General features: G+C 35.1%; 2 protein-coding genes across 3 annotated transcripts; both read left to right on the plus strand.

The window, feature by feature from the left end:
• The first annotated feature begins 2,854 nt into the window (after positions 1-2,854).
• Positions 2,855-8,504, plus strand: LOC113772592. 2 transcript variants are annotated; one of them, XM_027317227.1, is made up of 4 exons: positions 2,855-3,728; positions 4,964-5,497; positions 5,609-5,824; positions 7,468-8,504. In XM_027317227.1, the coding sequence occupies exons 1-3, from the start codon at positions 2,988-2,990 to the stop codon at positions 5,717-5,719; spliced, it is 1,386 nt and encodes a 461-aa protein (XP_027173028.1). In that variant the 5' UTR covers positions 2,855-2,987; the 3' UTR covers positions 5,720-5,824; positions 7,468-8,504. The 2 variants fall into 2 exon arrangements, with proteins under 2 accessions (XP_027173028.1, XP_027173029.1); XM_027317228.1 differs by having other exon boundaries at positions 7,890-8,504.
• A 2,909-nt stretch (positions 8,505-11,413) lies between these two features.
• LOC113770758 lies at positions 11,414-13,212 on the plus strand. The gene is made up of 3 exons (XM_027315335.1): positions 11,414-12,241; positions 12,337-12,849; positions 12,947-13,212. Exons 1-3 carry the CDS (start codon positions 11,465-11,467, stop codon positions 13,058-13,060), a joined length of 1,404 nt encoding a protein of 467 aa, XP_027171136.1. The 5' UTR covers positions 11,414-11,464; the 3' UTR covers positions 13,061-13,212.
• The last annotated feature ends 5,152 nt before the right edge of the window (positions 13,213-18,364 follow it).

Consider the following 18,364-nt stretch of genomic DNA (forward strand, 5'->3'; position numbering starts at 1 on the left):
GGTTTTGTTCTGCAACCTTAGCATGCTATTGAGCTATAGTTTTCCTTGTTAATGTTTAGTAGAGTATAATTTATATACTTATTGAAAAAAGATAATCTAGTCTGTTTAAATTCCTTCCTGGAATGATTTTTAATTTCTAGACTCTTATTCTCCGTCTAAGATAGAGTTGGAAGCACTGAACCATCTTCCGCCGCTTGCTCTGTTTTTTGCCCTTTTTAAGGTACTAGCTTCTTTGTTCTGAGGTTCTTTCCCATTTTTTCTATTTCCCTTGTTCGAGCTTTTGTGGATCAGCCCATATTTTCAAAGCGACGTCATCTTACAAGTTTACCCATCCTTCATGAATAGTGGGAACCAGAAATGTGGTATGACAAGGCTAAAGAAGTTTTTTTTTCTAGATGACAAGCTTTTACCTATTGACTAGCCACATATACTCTTGATTTTGTCTCTCTTTAATTCCAGATTGTTTACTCTACCTCTTTACATGCTTAACCTCCTAGAGAAAATGATGGGTATATTCTTGCTGTCCTTATTGAATGGGTCCAGAGTTGCATTTCACAATAAATGCTGGTTATTTACTACTATCTATTTTACAAATGGACAACAATTACCCAGCGAGTCCACCATGATATGATCTACATTCCAATAGGATACACATTTTGGAGCAGGAATGTTTAAGATGAACGCCCTGAGAGGAGGTTCCCTTTATGGAGCAGGAGTTTTGAACCTATGAAACAGAGCTTGCACTGGCGTTGATGTTGAAGACACTTGCCCTACCTCATTCCTTTACAAATGATCATGAAGACAGTAGCTAGCCCCTGCAGGGAAAGTATATGGCATTGATGTTGAAGAGGCTTGCCCTACCTCATTCCTTTACAAATGATCATGAAGACAATAGCTAGCCCCTGCAGAAGCCTTTATTGGTTGTGTCATGCTATTGTATACTGTAATTCCATTTTTGCCTTGTATCTATACCAATTGCACTTTTCCTTTGTGATTCTGGAGGGTGTGAGAGCATACTCCTTGTGTGTAAATAGTTGACAAATTGATTGCCATTCTAAAGTTGATCGCTGTTTGCACATTCTTTGTTCATGGGAAGTTATCGAGTATGCAATGCAGAAGACTCCATGAAACAAGAACTCCAGTTATTCCAAAGTTGGGGTTTTAGCTTCAGAATTTATCTTTAGTCAGTTTATGTAAACTAAGTGTACCACTCCATGGTGATTATTGATTTTTATATTGTTAGTTGTAATTTGTGTCCACCCTTCGTGATTTTCCTGTTTTCGATATATTTGAGTTCTCGTATGAATCAGGGAGATTTGGGATATGGTTTACCTTCTGCATTAAAAGCCCAAAAAATTATGAATATAAATGTTTTCACTATTTTTGAGAGCATGACAATACCAAAATCCAACCCTAATGATGTTTATATGTTTAAGTAGCTGCATCTTTAGGAAATTGATGGATCTCGTAACTAAACAATAGTGCAACCTGGCCTTGACATAGCAAGTGTAGATGGCAATTTTGCCAAAATTTCCTAATATTCTGGTTCTTTGTTGAGAATAACACTTGCTATTTTTTACATGATTACATCGTTATATTAAATTGTGCTCTAGATTTGTAACTAAATTTCATCAGAAACAAACAAATTCTATTAATGGATTCATTTTGGATTAAGTACAAATCATTTTGCTAAATTGGGCATGTTCATCTCTTTTTCCACCGCGCACAGCGCGGTTTATGCCTCCTAGTATACCTTGAAAGCTGATTATCCAGAAAATATAAAAGCAATTGCAAGGCAGCAACAACTTGCATGAATGTTCTTTGAAACGACTGAGGAAGGCCTTTGAAGCACCAAAATTGTTGGTCTCCACAAGTGTACCTAAGTACATTAAAGTATACAATGGTTTAAGAAACAAATTAAGGTCAATTAGAAAGTGGAATATGGAGATTTAGTCCTTCTTATACTAGTTTGATCAGTTTAATCCTTCAAATATAAAATGGATTTTAACAAAGAAGAGGGGAGTCGGGGTTGGCAAACTTCTTTTGGGTGTGGAACAGGGTATGCCAAAGTATAATGGTACAAAATTGATACAACTACATGAAAGAGGGCTCTAACGAAAATTGACCCACTCACATAATTAAACACTCATTTCATTAAATTAGACTTCATATGAAAATTCATGAGTACTCTTTTGTGTTGATTAAAATCTTAAATGTTTATACTATTTACATCAAAAGTTATGCCACATAAATACCAAGGAAGCACGGGAGTTCATAAAGCAATTTATACATAATAAACACCCCGAGAGAAGCAAAAAATGAAAAAAAGATACCTATACAAACTCCTATCAACAGAGTAAGATGTAAATTCACATTCTTTATTCTGAATCTACTAGTCCATTTTATGTTACTATTTGTAGACCTTTCTTAAAGTCAAAGGCCCTATTTGGGGCTATAATGTCTTATAAAAAAAAATTTCTGACACAAGTGCTTTTAATAAAATTAATTTTAAAAATATTTTTAGCATTTAAAAGTTTTTTTTTTTTTTTTTTTGTAAACGCATGGAAATGTTCGGATCAAAACATCTTCCTTATTTACTTTTTTGTTCTTCTGACCTTTTTGTGTTAAATTTCTTTAAGGAAAAAACTTTTAACATCATAAATTGTCATTTTCTTTAAACATATATAACCTATACATTGTGGGTAGAAATCAATAGTTATTGAATATTCCATATAGCTAAACAAGTACTAGTGTACAAGTACAGCCATAACTGAATCTCCTATGGAGTAATTTTTGTCGATTACATAACTATCATCCTACGATGCAATCTTTGTTTGCTTTTCTCGTCACTGTCTTTTTCCTGTAATCCTATCTTATTTTCCTTAATCACAATTTACACAGCATTGAACTATTCCATCGATTCAGTATTTTTATGCTTTCGATCCCCTGTTTTCATCCATTTGTGTGTGAAATGTGTGAAAATTGCAATGCCCAGAATTTCCAGAATCAAAGACTTTCTTTTACTCCTCTTTGCTCTCCTCATTTTCCACCTTCTTTTCCTCCTCCACCACCCCTTCACCCTCCTACCACCACTACAGCCACCTCCGACCACCTCACTTTCCTTCTCCTACCACCTTCTCTTCTCCATCTCCTCCTCCTCCACCTCCCTCCCCCAGCGCACCCCCTACATCCACCTCTGGTTCTCCCCCAACTCCACCCCAAACACTTACCTTTTTCTGGACAAGAACCCCCAGTTCACGCTATCATCAACCCTCCCCCTGCCTCCAGTCTTTCTCTCTTCTGACACTTCCCACTTCCCCTACTCCTTCCCTAGAGGCAACCCTTCTGCCATTAGGATTGCTTACACAGTGAAAGATGTTTTCACCCTCCTCAGGCCCCCTCCCCATGTCAGATGGTTCGTCTTCTGTGATGATGATACCGTGTTTTTTCCCCGTAATTTGGCGCTTGTTTTGTCTAAATATGATCATAATCAGTGGTTTTATGTTGGGTTTGGCTCAGAAAGTTATGTGCAGAATCAGAAATTTTCTTTTGATATGGCCTTTGGAGGTGGAGGATTTGCATTGAGTGCACCTTTAGCAAGGGTTTTAGCTGAGGTTTTGGATTCTTGCTTGACTCGGTACCCTCATTATTATGGGAGTGATCAGAGGATTTTTGCTTGCTTGGCTGAGTTGGGAGTTCCTTTAACTCGCGAACCTGGGTTTCATCAGGTCAAAAGTGATCGCTTTTTCTCATTTTTATGATCGTAATCATAATTCATTTTAGTTGCTTTATCACTAGTTGTTCTAATTATGTTGTTCCTCACATATAAACTTTAGGAGATATGTGACCATTTGTGGTCACGAGCTAATTGTCTTATATGAATGAATGTATTGGTTAAGGGAGAAATGTGTTACAACTACATAAATCTATTAAACTCTTTCTAATGATTACTTTTATTGTTGGGAATTGCATCTTGCAGGACAAACAAATCTTTTTGTTTACTCTTCTTGTATATTTGTCTGCGGTTCATATTTCAATTATGCTTTGTGTCAGTGTGGGGGAGTGGCTGCTTGATGTTGGTCAGAAATTTAGCAAGAAGAGTAAAGAAGGGGAAAGGTGGTAGTTTTGAGTTGACAGATTTTTGCAGTTTCATAAGATTTTGGAGAGCTTTAACCATTATGTAGTAATGAAAAACAGAGCTGGATTATCATTGTTTGTTTAGTCTCTTTCTTTTTATTCCTTTTTACGGTCATCATAGGAATTATGCTGAATTTTTGGTGGCTGCTTTAACAAAGCTGGTGAAATGACTTTTTTGTTTCTTGATAAGTTTATAAGGGGTGTTCCTGCACGTCATAGATAATAACTGTCCTGATTCGTTAAAAGACAATTTGAACCTTTCTTGACTTAATGACTGCAGTGTGCATATTCCAGTGTACTAAAAGTAATATATTCAAAGAGTTTCCTGATGAGTGCATTGTTTATTTGATATACTTGGTGTTGGATATAAATGTTGTAACAATTGAAATTGTTGTGTTATTCTGCTGATGGCTATTCATGGATATACATTTACGTGATGTATGATGTCATTGATGTCATTTACTGCTCTATGCACTCTGCAGATTAAGAAACTGACACAATAAAACTGAACTCATGGGCTGTAGAAGTTGTTATTGTCTTCTCCCAATAGTCTTATGTTCTTTGTCTTTGGACATATATGTGCATATTGTTAGCCTTTGATAGACATAATGTTGATTTGATTTGAAGCTAAGCACCATATTACACTATTCTTGTATATGATTGTACTTATCTGTTTGTTGTGTCAAAAGTCTGAAGCTTTGGGGTCTGGTACAAGTGTACATGAACTCAGACGCATGTCAAGAAACTTACGCACTATGTTTTAAAGCTAAAGTGATTGAGTTTTTAATACCAGTATGTTAAATTTAAGAAATTTTGTTGTTTTCAGATTGATGTTCGAGGAGATCTGTTTGGCATGCTCGCGGCACATCCATTATCGCCTCTTTTGTCACTGCATCATATGGATGCCGCGGACCCTATCTTTCCCGGCATGAACAGGATTCAGGCTCTGCAGCATCTTTTCAAAGCTGTGAATGCTGATTCTCCAAGGATTTTGCAGCAAACTGTCTGCTATGATCCCTTCAATTCATTAACTGTCTCCATATCATGGGGTTTTGCTGTTCAAGTTTTTGAAGGACGTCAGCTCCTTCCAGATCTTATCTCATTGGAGAGAACCTTTAGGCCTTGGGGTAGGACTAGAAGTGTCTATTCTAGCCATTTTATGTTTAACATAAGAGAAACTCCTAGGGATCAGTGCAAAAGGCCAGTCGTCTTTTTCATGGATAGTGTTGCTTCTAAAGATAGCAGTGTTTGGACCAACTATACTAAACATAATATAGGAAGTTGTGTGAGGATTAATGCAGTACAGAAACTGGAAACCATCAGGGTTTTCTCGAAGATGATGGACTGTGATATTGAGGAGGTATTCTCTAATGTTCATTCATAAAGTTGAACCGTCCTATGCCTTATTCTTCTTCATTTTTTAATTTTACATTTTTCTGTGGGAGTGGTGAATTCTTATTTCTCATGTCAGATGAAGGCACCTCGACGTCAGTGTTGTGACATTTTATCACCGATCGATGAGACAATGACTATTTATATTAGAGAATGCAGAAATGGTGAAGTCATTTCCATGCCAAGATAGACTTATCTTATAACCCAATTCTGACACGGTGGAATTGACAATTTACCTGGAAAGTTAGAATTATGTGGTCTTCTCTTCTCAAAAGAATTCTGTTTCATATATAAGGTATGTACATATTGCTAAAATGTCAAAGGGTTAATCAAAAACCAAAATCAAGTTGTTTGTTATGTTACCCTTGCATAAACTTTTCAGTGAGACTTCCACTTGACTGGGTTCTTCTTTTATGCATGTGATTTCCTTATAAATCTCAATTTAGAAAATGCGTGCGAAGAAATTGATTTACTGGTTGGACTATACAAGTATTAAGGGTAATTTGTAATAATAAGAGCCTATGCAGAACTAAATTGGAAAACTGTTTCCAAAGTGGTTTTTGTTGATATATGTTGCAATTGATGTAATGAAATTTGACAAATCAAAGGTGAAGAAGTGTTCTTTCTATGGCTCAAGTAGTAAATGGATACTAAAGAGACTGTAATGAGGTATTTAAAGAGGATAAAGGAAAAATATGAGTTGATTGTGAGCATGGCCCTGAACACTGCAAATTTGAAGAACAACTTCAGTTTGCTTATCTTAGCCAGTGTGGAACAATAGCTTTTGTTGAGTGTGGTTTGTTGCATGTATCTACATCGTGAAGTCAGAACCCTTCTTGAAATCTACCTTACTGACCGATGCCACGTGAAGTCGGAACCCTTCTTGTAACTGTTTGCATTTGGGACCACTATTGTATGATCAACTCAATCTTAATGAAGCTGTAGATGGTTACATTGGAAATTTCTTTGAAGACTTATTGTTGGTTGGTTGGTATCCAATTCATGAAATGGTGATTTGCTTGTTCAGCAGCATGAGCTATCTATAGAAGTAAACAAATGAGATCTTTTTGGATATTACTCTAATGAGATCATTTTGGATATTACTCTGTAAAACTTGTTCCTGATTCAAATGTTAAATTGAGTTTTATAGAGAATAGGAAAGAGCTTCTTCACATTTTTGACTAGCCACCTTGTATTGCTTTTCCCTGCCTCATTTCTTTTTGAATCAGGTGCTATTATTGGTAATGTAGCTGGCCTGTAAAGCTATTATCTTGTTTTTAAGATGGACTTTGCTTTTTTCATAAAACTTGTGCAGACCTAATGATGATACCACTATTGTTGCTATCTAAATCATATTGTAAGGTATTTGAATCAGCAATCATTTGCTGCAAATGGTAAACTGGATCCTTTCTTGGCAATCTGTCAGATCAGAACTGCTTTAGTTACCAATCTTGATCTTCACTAGCAACATGCTGTTGTCTGTGTCATGATGCTTAATGTACTCGAGTCTACCACACAATTTCTTCTTGATGTCATCCATGTGGAGGTTACACTGTTCTTTGTCTGCTGGCTAAGGAGCAGGAAATTGTTTCTTGACAGATTTTCTGCTGTTCAATCTGTAGAACCATCTTATAAAAAAAATTTTCTTTTTGGGGTCCTGGAATAGTTGGCAGAACAGCTTTTAAAGTCTCTCTTTTTTGATGATCCAAAGGATGCTTTAACATAACAGGCCCATCAAATACACAATACGTTCAAAATTGGTGAGCTGAGGTCTAGTTTAGAGCAGGTCTACCCTGCAGGCAACATAGTAGTTTTACTTTCGATGTTAAAAGCACCATACGTTATGTTCTCAGAAAGATATTTAATTACTATTTGAGTTCTGGTAAGCACAATTGATAAATGGAAGTTTTGTTAATTGGTACTTTCTTTTGGTTCCAGTGCTTTGCCCAGCCCTGAAGGTAAAAGCCACTGTTAGTAGTGACCCTTAGTTGAAATTGTTCGACAATTATGTACTTGCTACTACATAACTTGAATGCAACGATATCATGGATGAGGACATCAGCAAGATAAACAGTTTTTTGAGGGCACAAAATCAGTATGTGCTGTATTTTCGAAGACCATCGTTCATGCTCGGCTAAAAGCTTTCTTAGATCTACCTGCACATCTCTAGCAAGTTCAGATTTTCTCAACTAAAAGATCGAGCATAGGCTTCTTCCATTTTTCATTTTTCCGCCTTGCTTTGGGTCATCTCTTTTCCAGGCAAGGACGTAAAGTTTTAATCTATGCTATCGTGTTTTCTTTCTGATGCAAATGGTTTGAACTTTCTACTTCAAGCTGCTAATGATTTTTCCTTTATGCAGGATTCAAGATAGGTATTTTAGGCCTCTCTTGGAGTTTGATATAATCATTTTTGCGCATGTGAACTGGGCACATGTAACTGGATACTGGCGTTCTGAAGCTCAAATAAGAAAATGAACTCGGTCTTTGCACTAGGCTATTTGTTTCTGTTGCACCGACTCTTTCCCCTGACTGATCTGATCGACAAAAACATTGTGCAGAGCTTCTCCTTGACGGCGAGTCTACGCTAGAAGGTCAGGAAATCCTCTTGTTCAGGACTCCGCCTTAGAAGTTACCACTTGCAACAGATACATGCCCCCTGCATTGGGGTGCATGTGACACTATACCTTTCCTTCTCTTGAAAGATGAATTTGGGCCAAGCATGAAGATTGTCGCTGTCACTGCTTTACATTCATGACCTTCTGGTTTTTAACTGAGGGATAAAAGAACCAGTGGTTTGGCATCCTATTTAGTTTTCCAAGTTCTGAATTGGCTTTTGCTTGGTTTATTTTGACATCTAAAATTAGATGTACCATTGTTTGATGTCGAAAGTGCTTATCCTTTTGTTGACTTCGAAAGAGCTTATCCTTTTGTTGCCTTCTATTCATGCTTCCTTCATCGATAATGATTGATAACAATGTTGGATTGTCTTCTTGTGCAACTGCATCGAGCAGGGCTTGATTAAGCTTTAAATAAGTGCGATTATGCCTCAGGTGAAGCCCTGTGAAGGTTGCAACAGGAACTTGTCATGACTCATCTGCCTTGGTTGCCCAAGTGCGCAAGTATTGGCACGTCGAAAGATAAATAACAGGATTAGAAATTTTAAAAATACACTTGTACTAATTAGCACTTGAAAATGTAATAGTACTACCATATATCAGCACAAGCCGGGAGGTAATAATTTTAATATGAACATTGAAAGGGTACAAACTCAATAATTAACTTGTAATTAGCACAAGAATTAGTCAGTTAGGCTATAAATATGCAGGTGCACACAGATTCTAGCGGAGCAAATTACTCGGCTGCTCACTAAAAAGTTTTTAAAAAGTAGAGTTTTGGTCACTCAACTTTTAAAGTATGTATCTGCTCACTAAATTATGAAAAGTATAGAATTTAGGTACCATTCCGTCTATTTTTGTTGTTAACTCTATCAAATTTAGAGACTCGCACAATAGTCTAGTGAGTAAATAAATAATCACACGATAGTTGAGTGGTTAAATACATACTCGTACAATAGTTTAGTAGGTAAATACATTCTATGTTTACTAAATTGTTACTCAAATTGTTTCGTGATTCGTGACCGACTTGACGATGGAAACAGACAGAATGATTCAAAATTTATCCTTTTGATAGTTTAGTTTTTTTTTTTTTATTGGATACGATAGATCTACATTTATTCTATACTATGTGGGAGGGGGAATCTGAAGAGGTCCTAAGAGAAATCGGAGGGAACTGAACCACCTGCTGGCTAGCATAGCCACTTGAAGTGGCCTGCAACATTTAGTGGCAAATGGTGGGAGGTCACCCCACCAAGTCTTAAGATTTTGGCAGTGGCCACTAAGCTTAGTTCAATGGTTGATAGTTTAGTGAATAAATACATATTATTTTTAAAAATTGAGTCACCAAAATTGAGTAGGAGAGATAATGGAGTAGAAGATTGTGAGGTGAAATAAAAAAATTACTTTGTGTATTTATAGGAAGTAAAATAAATTATCCGTTGCTAAAATATAGCCATTGTAAAAAAAAGGACGTTGTAAAATGGTTGGCTCCAAAAATGACCGTTATAAAATATTTCAAAAAATGACCAAGTAAAATGCTGTCTCATTTTGGCTATTTGAACATTTGCTGGTGTTGTCATGTCATTTGGATCCCACAACATCTTCCATGACACGCATCATCAGTATTGTACGTGTAATCTCCATGACATGGCTCCAATGAGAGACCGTGTCATGGAGCGGTGTAATGGGGGCATTATACCCCGTATTATACATTGCTGTAGATGCTCTAAGCTTAGTTGTTGATAGTTTAGTGAATAAATACATATTGTTTTTAAAAATTGAGTCACCAAAACTCTATTGTTGAAAAAGCTTAATGGGTGCCAGCTAATTTGCTGGATTCTAATGTAGTGCGTAACAATCAGTGCCGCTGTCTGAAAGGGCTGCGTAAAATGGCTGTATCTTCTATTTCAATGAATCCAGGCTGTATACAATTCTTCCAGACAAAATCAAGTTGGACAATTAGAATAATAATGTACCGAAAGAAAATTGACTGGTGGCTAAAATCTCAATGCTTCATTGGTGATACACCTAATCTTTAAGGTCTTCAAATCAATTCAAAGTCAAATCTGAAAAGTTATTCTTGCCACGTGAAGGCAAGAGAGAACTCCAACCCTTCTCAATTTTAGACTAAAGCAATATGCATGTGGATTTAGCCCCAAAAGTTGGCAACAACCAAAACCTGATTTCCATTTACGTGGCACCAGAGCAATTGGTGCCCCGTTCCTTGGTCCAATCACCTACTACTTTTCTTCTTTAGATTATTATTCTTTGGGCCTAATTTCCAAGTTATAATAATATTAGCTTAGTAACTTCAAGATTTATCAAAGTGGTTTGACCTAATTCCCTGAGGCATTCAAACATTGCATAGGGATTTGGAACGGCAGTTGAGCCCATGAAGCAACATTGAAAATTTTTTGGTTTCTTCCTTTTCCCATTCATAGATTATTAGTTTATTATCCCCCTCCGTTTCATTGTTAATATTATTTCTTTTAACTTTATTAATATTTTAAAATAAGAGTTATCGTTTCAAATTTAACAGTGCTTTCTAATCTTGTCATTTGAAAAAATAACATTTTAAAATTACAATATACATTTAACAAGAATATATTGTGAATTCAAAATATATATATAAATTCACTAGTATTTTCTCATCTAGATATGATGATTTCTGCGTCTTCATAAAAAGTTAGATTTTCAAAACACTACTCTAATATTGGGAGGGAGGGAGTATATAGATGGTGAAATCAATCAAAAGAGTATATCCTAGTTTTAAATTGTTATTGTGATAGATTACAAAAACTAAAGCATCAATTGATGCAAAATGATTTTTAGGTGGTACATCTGCAATAGACAAGTTAAAGAGTTGATGGTGACACAAAACAAAAAAACAAAAGAGAAACGTGCTTTTCATTATTAATTTATTGTTTATCTAATTATTTTTAGACAATTACTCCTCCAATTAACTGTAGCACAAAGCAACAAGTCAAGAAAAAAGAAATAATTTTAAATTTTAACAAAATGTAACGCACAGGAAAAAAAAATGGAAAGATGACCTGTTAAAGTTTCGGTTGATCTGTTTCATTTAATGCTTTATTATTACCATTTCAAAACTTAATTAATCTCTCCTTAATTGCCTCCTTAGATATTTAATTGCAAAACGAGTTGCTTTAAACCTCAAAACCCTTTCTTACTTTTTCTAATCAACCTTACAGGTTTATAAAAGCGCCCCATATTTAGGAAATCTCCTCTAAACCCCTTGTATAAATAAGCATAGTGATAGATTTAGCTCTCTTTTTTTTCTTAATTTGTTCATCCAAAATATGAAAAGTTTTCAGCCAAATTCAAAATCCCACCATCCATCAAGGCTTGTAAATCTCATGATAATCTCCTGTTTTCTGTTTCTACTCTATCTCCTGTTCTCATTTCTCTTTTTCCCAAACTCAAAAAACCTGAATTTGTCAGGTTCTCTACAGGATTTATCCTCCACAACATCCCTTGAACATATTGTATTTGGGATTGCCTCTAATGAAAGATCATGGTCCAAAAGGAAAGAATATGTCAGGCTTTGGTGGAGACCTCAGATAATGAAGGGATGTGTTTTTCTGGAAGAAAAGCCACCAAATTCTACATCTTCTGAAAATGATCAAATTTCTCTGCCTCCAATATGCATTTCTGGTGACACTTCCAGATTCAGATACACCTTCAGGAATGGTCGAAGGTCAGCGATTCGCGTAGCTCGAGTGGTATCAGAAACCGTGGCACTGAACCACGCTGATGTTAGATGGTTTGTTTTTGGAGATGATGATACAGTTTTCTTTCCTGAAAATTTGGTCAAGACCCTGTCGAAATATGATCATGGCTTATGGTATTACATCGGGACAAATTCAGAAAATTATCAGCAGAATAAGGGTTTCTCTTTTGATATGGCTTTTGGAGGAGCTGGTTTTGCTATAAGTTATCCCCTGGCTAAAGTTTTGGCGAAACATTTAGATTCTTGCATCGATCGATACCCTCATCTGTATGGCAGTGATGGCAGAATTCATGCCTGTTTGACAGAACTTGGAGTTACATTAACTCATGAGCCTGGATTTCATCAGGTATCGATAATTTTGTTCATAAAAAGTTCAATCTTGTATTCTCTTTTCCTCATCTGATAAGAGGCTAATTTAGTTCACATCAAACTCTGCTTCAGATGGATGTTCGAGGTAATATTTTTGGGTTATTGGCCGCGCACCCGACTAGGCCGTTGGTGTCTCTCCACCATCTGGATGCAGTAAAGCCAATTTTTCCAAAAATGACAGCAATGGAAGCTCTGAAACATTTGCTGGAAGCCACAAAAGTTGATTCCCAGAGGACTTTGCAGCAAACAGTTTGCTATGATAGATGGTTTTCTTGGACACTTTCTGTTTCTTGGGGATATGCTGTTCAATTGGTGGGGTTCAACGAATTTCTGCCGGATGTTGTGCGCATGCAAGAGACTTATGTACCCTGGAAAAGGGGTCCTCTGTATGTTAACCATAATCTGAATACAGCAAAATATCAGCCTGATCCATGCAAGAGGCCAGTTGTTTTCTTTTTTGACAGGGTTTCCTCTAGCAGAGATGGAATAGCATCCATTTACAAGAAAACGGAAAATAATTGTACTTTTGACAAAATACAAGAAGTCAGAGTTTTTTCGAAGAAGTTAGACCTTGACATTAAACAGGTATTCTTTGTTCTTGAAGAATTTTTTTTTTTTTTGCCAAATTTAAGGTTGAATTTAGTTTTCAGAATTGTTATTTTATCTCCCTTGTAAATTGCAGTTGCAGGCACCAAGAAGACAATGTTGTGACGTCTTGCCATCTTCAGCTGATAGGGTAATGGAAATCAATATTAGAGAATGTGGAGCGGAAGAACTAATTTATATGCATGCTTAGTCCTATTCTCTGGCTCTCTACCCTAGAGTTAGTGATGCACAATCTGTGAGCTAAGTGGGGCTGTGGTTAGGAGTGTAAACGAGTCTAATCAAACTGAACAACCTAGTACTAAGATTGTTTGATTATTTTAATGAGTTTAAGATTTTATTTAAGTTTGATTTATTTAATTGTTGAATTGAACAAGTTTTTATCGAGCCGAACTCGAGTTGAGCTCGAGTGGTTTGAAATTTTTACATATAAAATTTAATTTTATATTAATCGAATCGAGTTTGAGCTCAAAGTTTATAAAATATAAAACGTTGTTCAAATTTGAATTAATTAGTTGGCGAGCTAAACTTGAATGAACACTTACCTAATCGAGTTCGATTTGAGTTTTGGATTCATCAAGGGAGCTTAGCCTGTGAATTTAGGCTTACCACTTGATTTATCCTGTGGATATTTGGGTCTAGATGATTGAGCCCATGAGTTAAACACTAGGCCCATGTTAATTTGGAAAATGGACACAATCAATCAAGTTAAGAAGCCTATATGTCAATTTGGGGTCCATCAACACTTGCCTCCAGGCTCTTGCGGGTGGGATTGTAGTTTATGTTTTATAAGTCTAGCCCAGGAAAATTGCCCCTAACAGGTCCTTGTAGGAGAACAGGGAAGAAGGCTGAACATTCAAGAGATAGGAGATGGAGGCCTTTCAAAACTTCTTCTAGGATTCATATAAAACTCAATTTTTTTTTTCTTTCTTTGTTCCATTCAAAGTGTTATACTTTTCATTTTGAAATATTTTAAAATATTTATCATGTTAAAAAAAATCAAAATTCTTTTAGTCTCTTTTTCAAAATCTTCCCTTCCTTAAATTGTTTATATGTTATATTCAAATTCAAAGTTTGAATATTAAGGAATATAATTGGAAGGAAAAATATAAACATCGCATTCAAATCATTATTTTTAAAAAATTGGATTCTTGAAACACGACAATAAAATTAGGATAGAGGAATAATTTAACTCTATAGAATAAAGCACGTAAAAGAGCCTCTGTTATTTTGACCACAAGCATTTAATGAGCTCAAATAGCTCGTGAATCTATCAAAGGTAAATCAAATTCCACTTTGATTAGCATCACTTGTCTATCTCTATGCTAGAATCTCTTGATTAATTGAGAAATGTAGACATGATTAGTTGACGAGATCTTTAGTTTAGTCCCTAATCCATGTCGTAGAATTTTGTCTTTTTTTTTTGTGTTAAATAAATGAGAAATGTAGATAGGTAACCTGCAACCCTCTGTCTTGTTCAGGGAATTGGATCTAACCATCTAGGAGGTCCATCATTGAAACCATTAAATGTGTAGAAACACATCAGTTTACGACCAAATCAAAGCCTAGACTTCATCCACTCCTCATCACTTCAGTTGGTTTAACTATCAATGACAAAGTTCGAATATGATATTAAATGCTCTATAGGTTCATATGCATATTTTTAATTAAACATTATGTGAAAAGATTAGTCAAACTAGCTTGGCGTCTCTTAATATGAGAATCCCTCTTTTCATTTTCCGTTTCTTAAATTTCACACCTCCTCTGTTAGAAAAAAAAATTTAAACAAAACATGATATGAATATCTGTAAGGATATATAAAAATTTAGAGTTTTTAGAGGACTGGACTAAGCATTTGGAGTTTCTTGTTCCCTATAGCAATTATTTTTTGGTTTATTTGCATGGGGGCAATTAGAAGGGCCTGAAGAATTAGGATGCTCAAATGAGATGGCCTACAAAAGTTTTCCTGATCGAAGCCTCAAGAAAAGATTGAAAAAAGAAATGTAGACCACTTTTCTGGACTATGCCTGCTTCTTGTCAATCATCAACATCAACAAATTGCTCGTAAACTAGCCTATATTAAGAGAGAGTCTAACTAGGTTAAGAAAAGCAACAGAGAGAGAAAATCAGATGATAAGAGAAATGGTCTACTAGGACAACCACCAGAACGTCTTTTCCTTGACCGATAGAATGAGGACCTAAACAGCTTTAAAAACAAGACCAAACTGTCAGTAATTAGAGGTAGACTATTTTGAGATTTTGGAACTTAATAAGTGTAACTCGGCAAAATCCCTTAAATCCAAACAAAAGCAAGTGCCATGTGGGATGCAGGGCAAGAACATTTGTCAATACAATCATCCAGAATAGTATAATATTTTTTAAACAACTTGTAATTATGTCTTAACAGTGTGTATATACTTATACAGGAGTGTAATATTTTGTTACTATTCATGTGGACTCATATATAATAATTATGTGTCTGTTACGAAAGTGTACAAGTAGTTCACATAAAATTACAGAAGTAGTTCAAAAAGTATTGTATCATTCCAAACTGTTGTCACTGATAATCATCTGTGCCCGAGTTCATGTGAACAATTGATACAATGATGATTTTCTTTACCGAATGACAACCATTAATTAGCAGGATTGGCCTTTGTTTTTTTTAGCAATTTAATGTACTTCCAGCGCTAGCAAAGAAACTAGTGAAATCCATCAGATCATCTTGCTGATTGAGCCGTCGGCTTAATTTGGTGCTTTGGCTTGGGATGTACACAAGATTTTCCAATTTTCCAGACTTGAATAGAGAGTTGGAGTAAGTTTCATTTGGCTTCAAATATAGATCAGAATATCCAACTTCTAAGTACAGAATTATCAAGAAAGAGCTGAGCAAGTTGATCTTATTTTATACCATAATAGCATAAGCCATGCTATGAAGAAAGTGGCATAAACTCTACAGATGCCAGACTTCTCGTATTAGTTGCTTGTAGTTAGCTGCTGTGCAAATTTGGTCCCTTCTAGTCCAATTTGACAGATTCACACACACACACACACACACATATATATATATATATATATATTTAAAAATCAAGTATAATTGGCTGAAATAAAATTCTTTTTTAATTTCTTTTACCCCTCTCACAGTTGCCCACATCCTTATCACCTTCCACTGTGAGGTCTAGAATTCAGGGCCTAGACTGAGAGGACCTATAAAAGTTGAAATGTATGTTGTATGTTGTATACAAGAAAGTGTAGATTGGCAATGCCCCTGTACCTACCAATCCTTTTCCAATTTTTCCCAAAAAAAAAGAAGAAAGAAAGACCTCGATTATTGTTTCTGGTTTTTGTTATGGAAAAGAAAAAAAAAATCCCCAATCGATTACTCTAATTTTGATAAAGTGGGAGGAAGTAGTTTGTTATAATGCTTTCATGTCGTGTTTTATATTTTCATTCTTAATTTTTTTTAATACCTCCCAAGTATCCTTTTAATCTACGGTTGTCAAGTTGAATTCTGAACGATAGTAGAAAAACACATATCGAAGGATGCCTCATAAACTGTACCAAGAACTAGCCCAGTATTAACCAGAATTTTTCTTTTCTTTTCCTTGAATATACCATCAATGTAAAACAAGTACGTAGATGTTTAACATGTGTGCTATAAGAACTTTAAAAATTTACCAGAAATCTAGACCTACTTGTATGAATTTTTTAAAATGCTAATGGCGTTTAAAATCGTAATCCAACAAAAAAAAAAAAAAAAATTAAGTACCCCTTATATCTTCCCATCTTGCTATCCTCAATTCTAAAAAATGCTCAGAGACATGAGAACCTAAAGTTTATAAAAACACAGTAAATCCGGCATTGATACCATAATTGTTCATAAGAACCTAAACAGTTAAAGAAACAGACCAAACTGCAGTTGTTTGGAGGATAATTTATTTTGAGATTTGGGAACTTATGTACGCAATTGGATAGGCAGAATCCTTCAAATCCAAACAAAATCAAATACTGAGCACTTAATTATATTGATTAGCATAAACTAAATTGTCACATTTTTACTAGATTACTTGCTCTATCTTTTGAAGAACAATATAACCCTTTTCTTTACTGAATGATACTGCTTCATTAGCAGGGATCGTCTTTGTTTTATGCAGTATTTTTTTTTAAAGGATGGCCTTTGTTGTTAGCAATATATTGTATTTATAGCAAGATATTGTACTTACCTGATAAGGATTGCCCCCACGGGTAGCTTGGCCGGGACTGGTAAGTCCGTCTTTATGGTAATTGTAAAATTGCTGGCATCCTTGGGTAGGGCTCTGCTGGCCTTAGGGGGATTAGTTTGGCAAAAAAAAAGGTTGGGACACCCCCTAAGTAAAAAAAATAAAAATAAATAAGGATTGCCCATTTCATTTATTGAGGAGTAACTTCTAAGTCAGTAAGGTTCCGTTTGATAAAACTGAATCTGAATTCTGAAGTCTGAATTCTGAAATCTGAATACTGAAACAATTAATTTGCTGAATTTTAAGCACTGAAAAAAATATATGAATGTCTGAATTTTAATGCTAAACCTATTTATACTGTTTGATAAATATTTATAACTGAATGCTTAATAAGTTTAATTTGACAATTTTGCCCTTATATCCTTTCATTCAAAAAAGAAATAGAATCTATGATTTAATTAGTTTAAAATTGTTAGGTATGAAAATGACAATATTTATTTTTAAATCAAATTAATATAAAAGATGAAATATATTATATGAGGAGTATGGAGAAGATGTGAAAGTCATTAAAAAGGGAGAAAAGAGAAACTAAAAATCGTTAGATAGAGAATATTAGGTTGTTTAATTAGATAAGAATTTTGAACATAATTAACAAACAAGGGTAGATTTGGTAGATAAGATAAGGTAGTTGAAGTAATTCTATTGATTCTTATCAGAATTAAGCATTCAGTTAGGATTCTTGTGCTGAAAAAAATACACACAGGTTCAGCACTGCTTAACAGCAAATAGATTTTCATTTATCAAACACTCAAAACATCTGAATGTCTGAAAAAATTCAGATTCAGCACTTTTTTATGTTATCAAATATACCCAAAGTCGCCACAAATTAACGTGGTTGGACTGTACTAAGAACAAGTTGATTTTAGTAGGACAAACATTTTCACGATAAATGTTCGATTTGTACATTTGGGATTCATTCATGCAAAAGCAGAAGTCACATGTTTTTTTTTTTAATTGGTTACTATATGTACACCTGCCCACACTTTCATAATTCTTTCAAAACTTCTCCATGTTGTACTCTTCTAGAAAATAGCAAATTATTCCTCTAGCAAAAGCCGAATTCAAGAATTGGAAAAAACGCATAATACCCAAAAATGTTTCTCCAACAAATTTCTTGTTTAATCGCTTGCATTGCGTTTAGGCATTGTCAAATTCCCAAGGATGGTATAGCACTTATAATTTTGTTGATACAGGCACCTTCGTCTCAATGCAGCCTGCAA

This window comes from Coffea eugenioides, chromosome 5 (genome assembly GCF_003713205.1).
Source record: "Coffea eugenioides isolate CCC68of chromosome 5, Ceug_1.0, whole genome shotgun sequence".
NCBI lineage: Eukaryota > Viridiplantae > Streptophyta > Magnoliopsida > Gentianales > Rubiaceae > Coffea > Coffea eugenioides.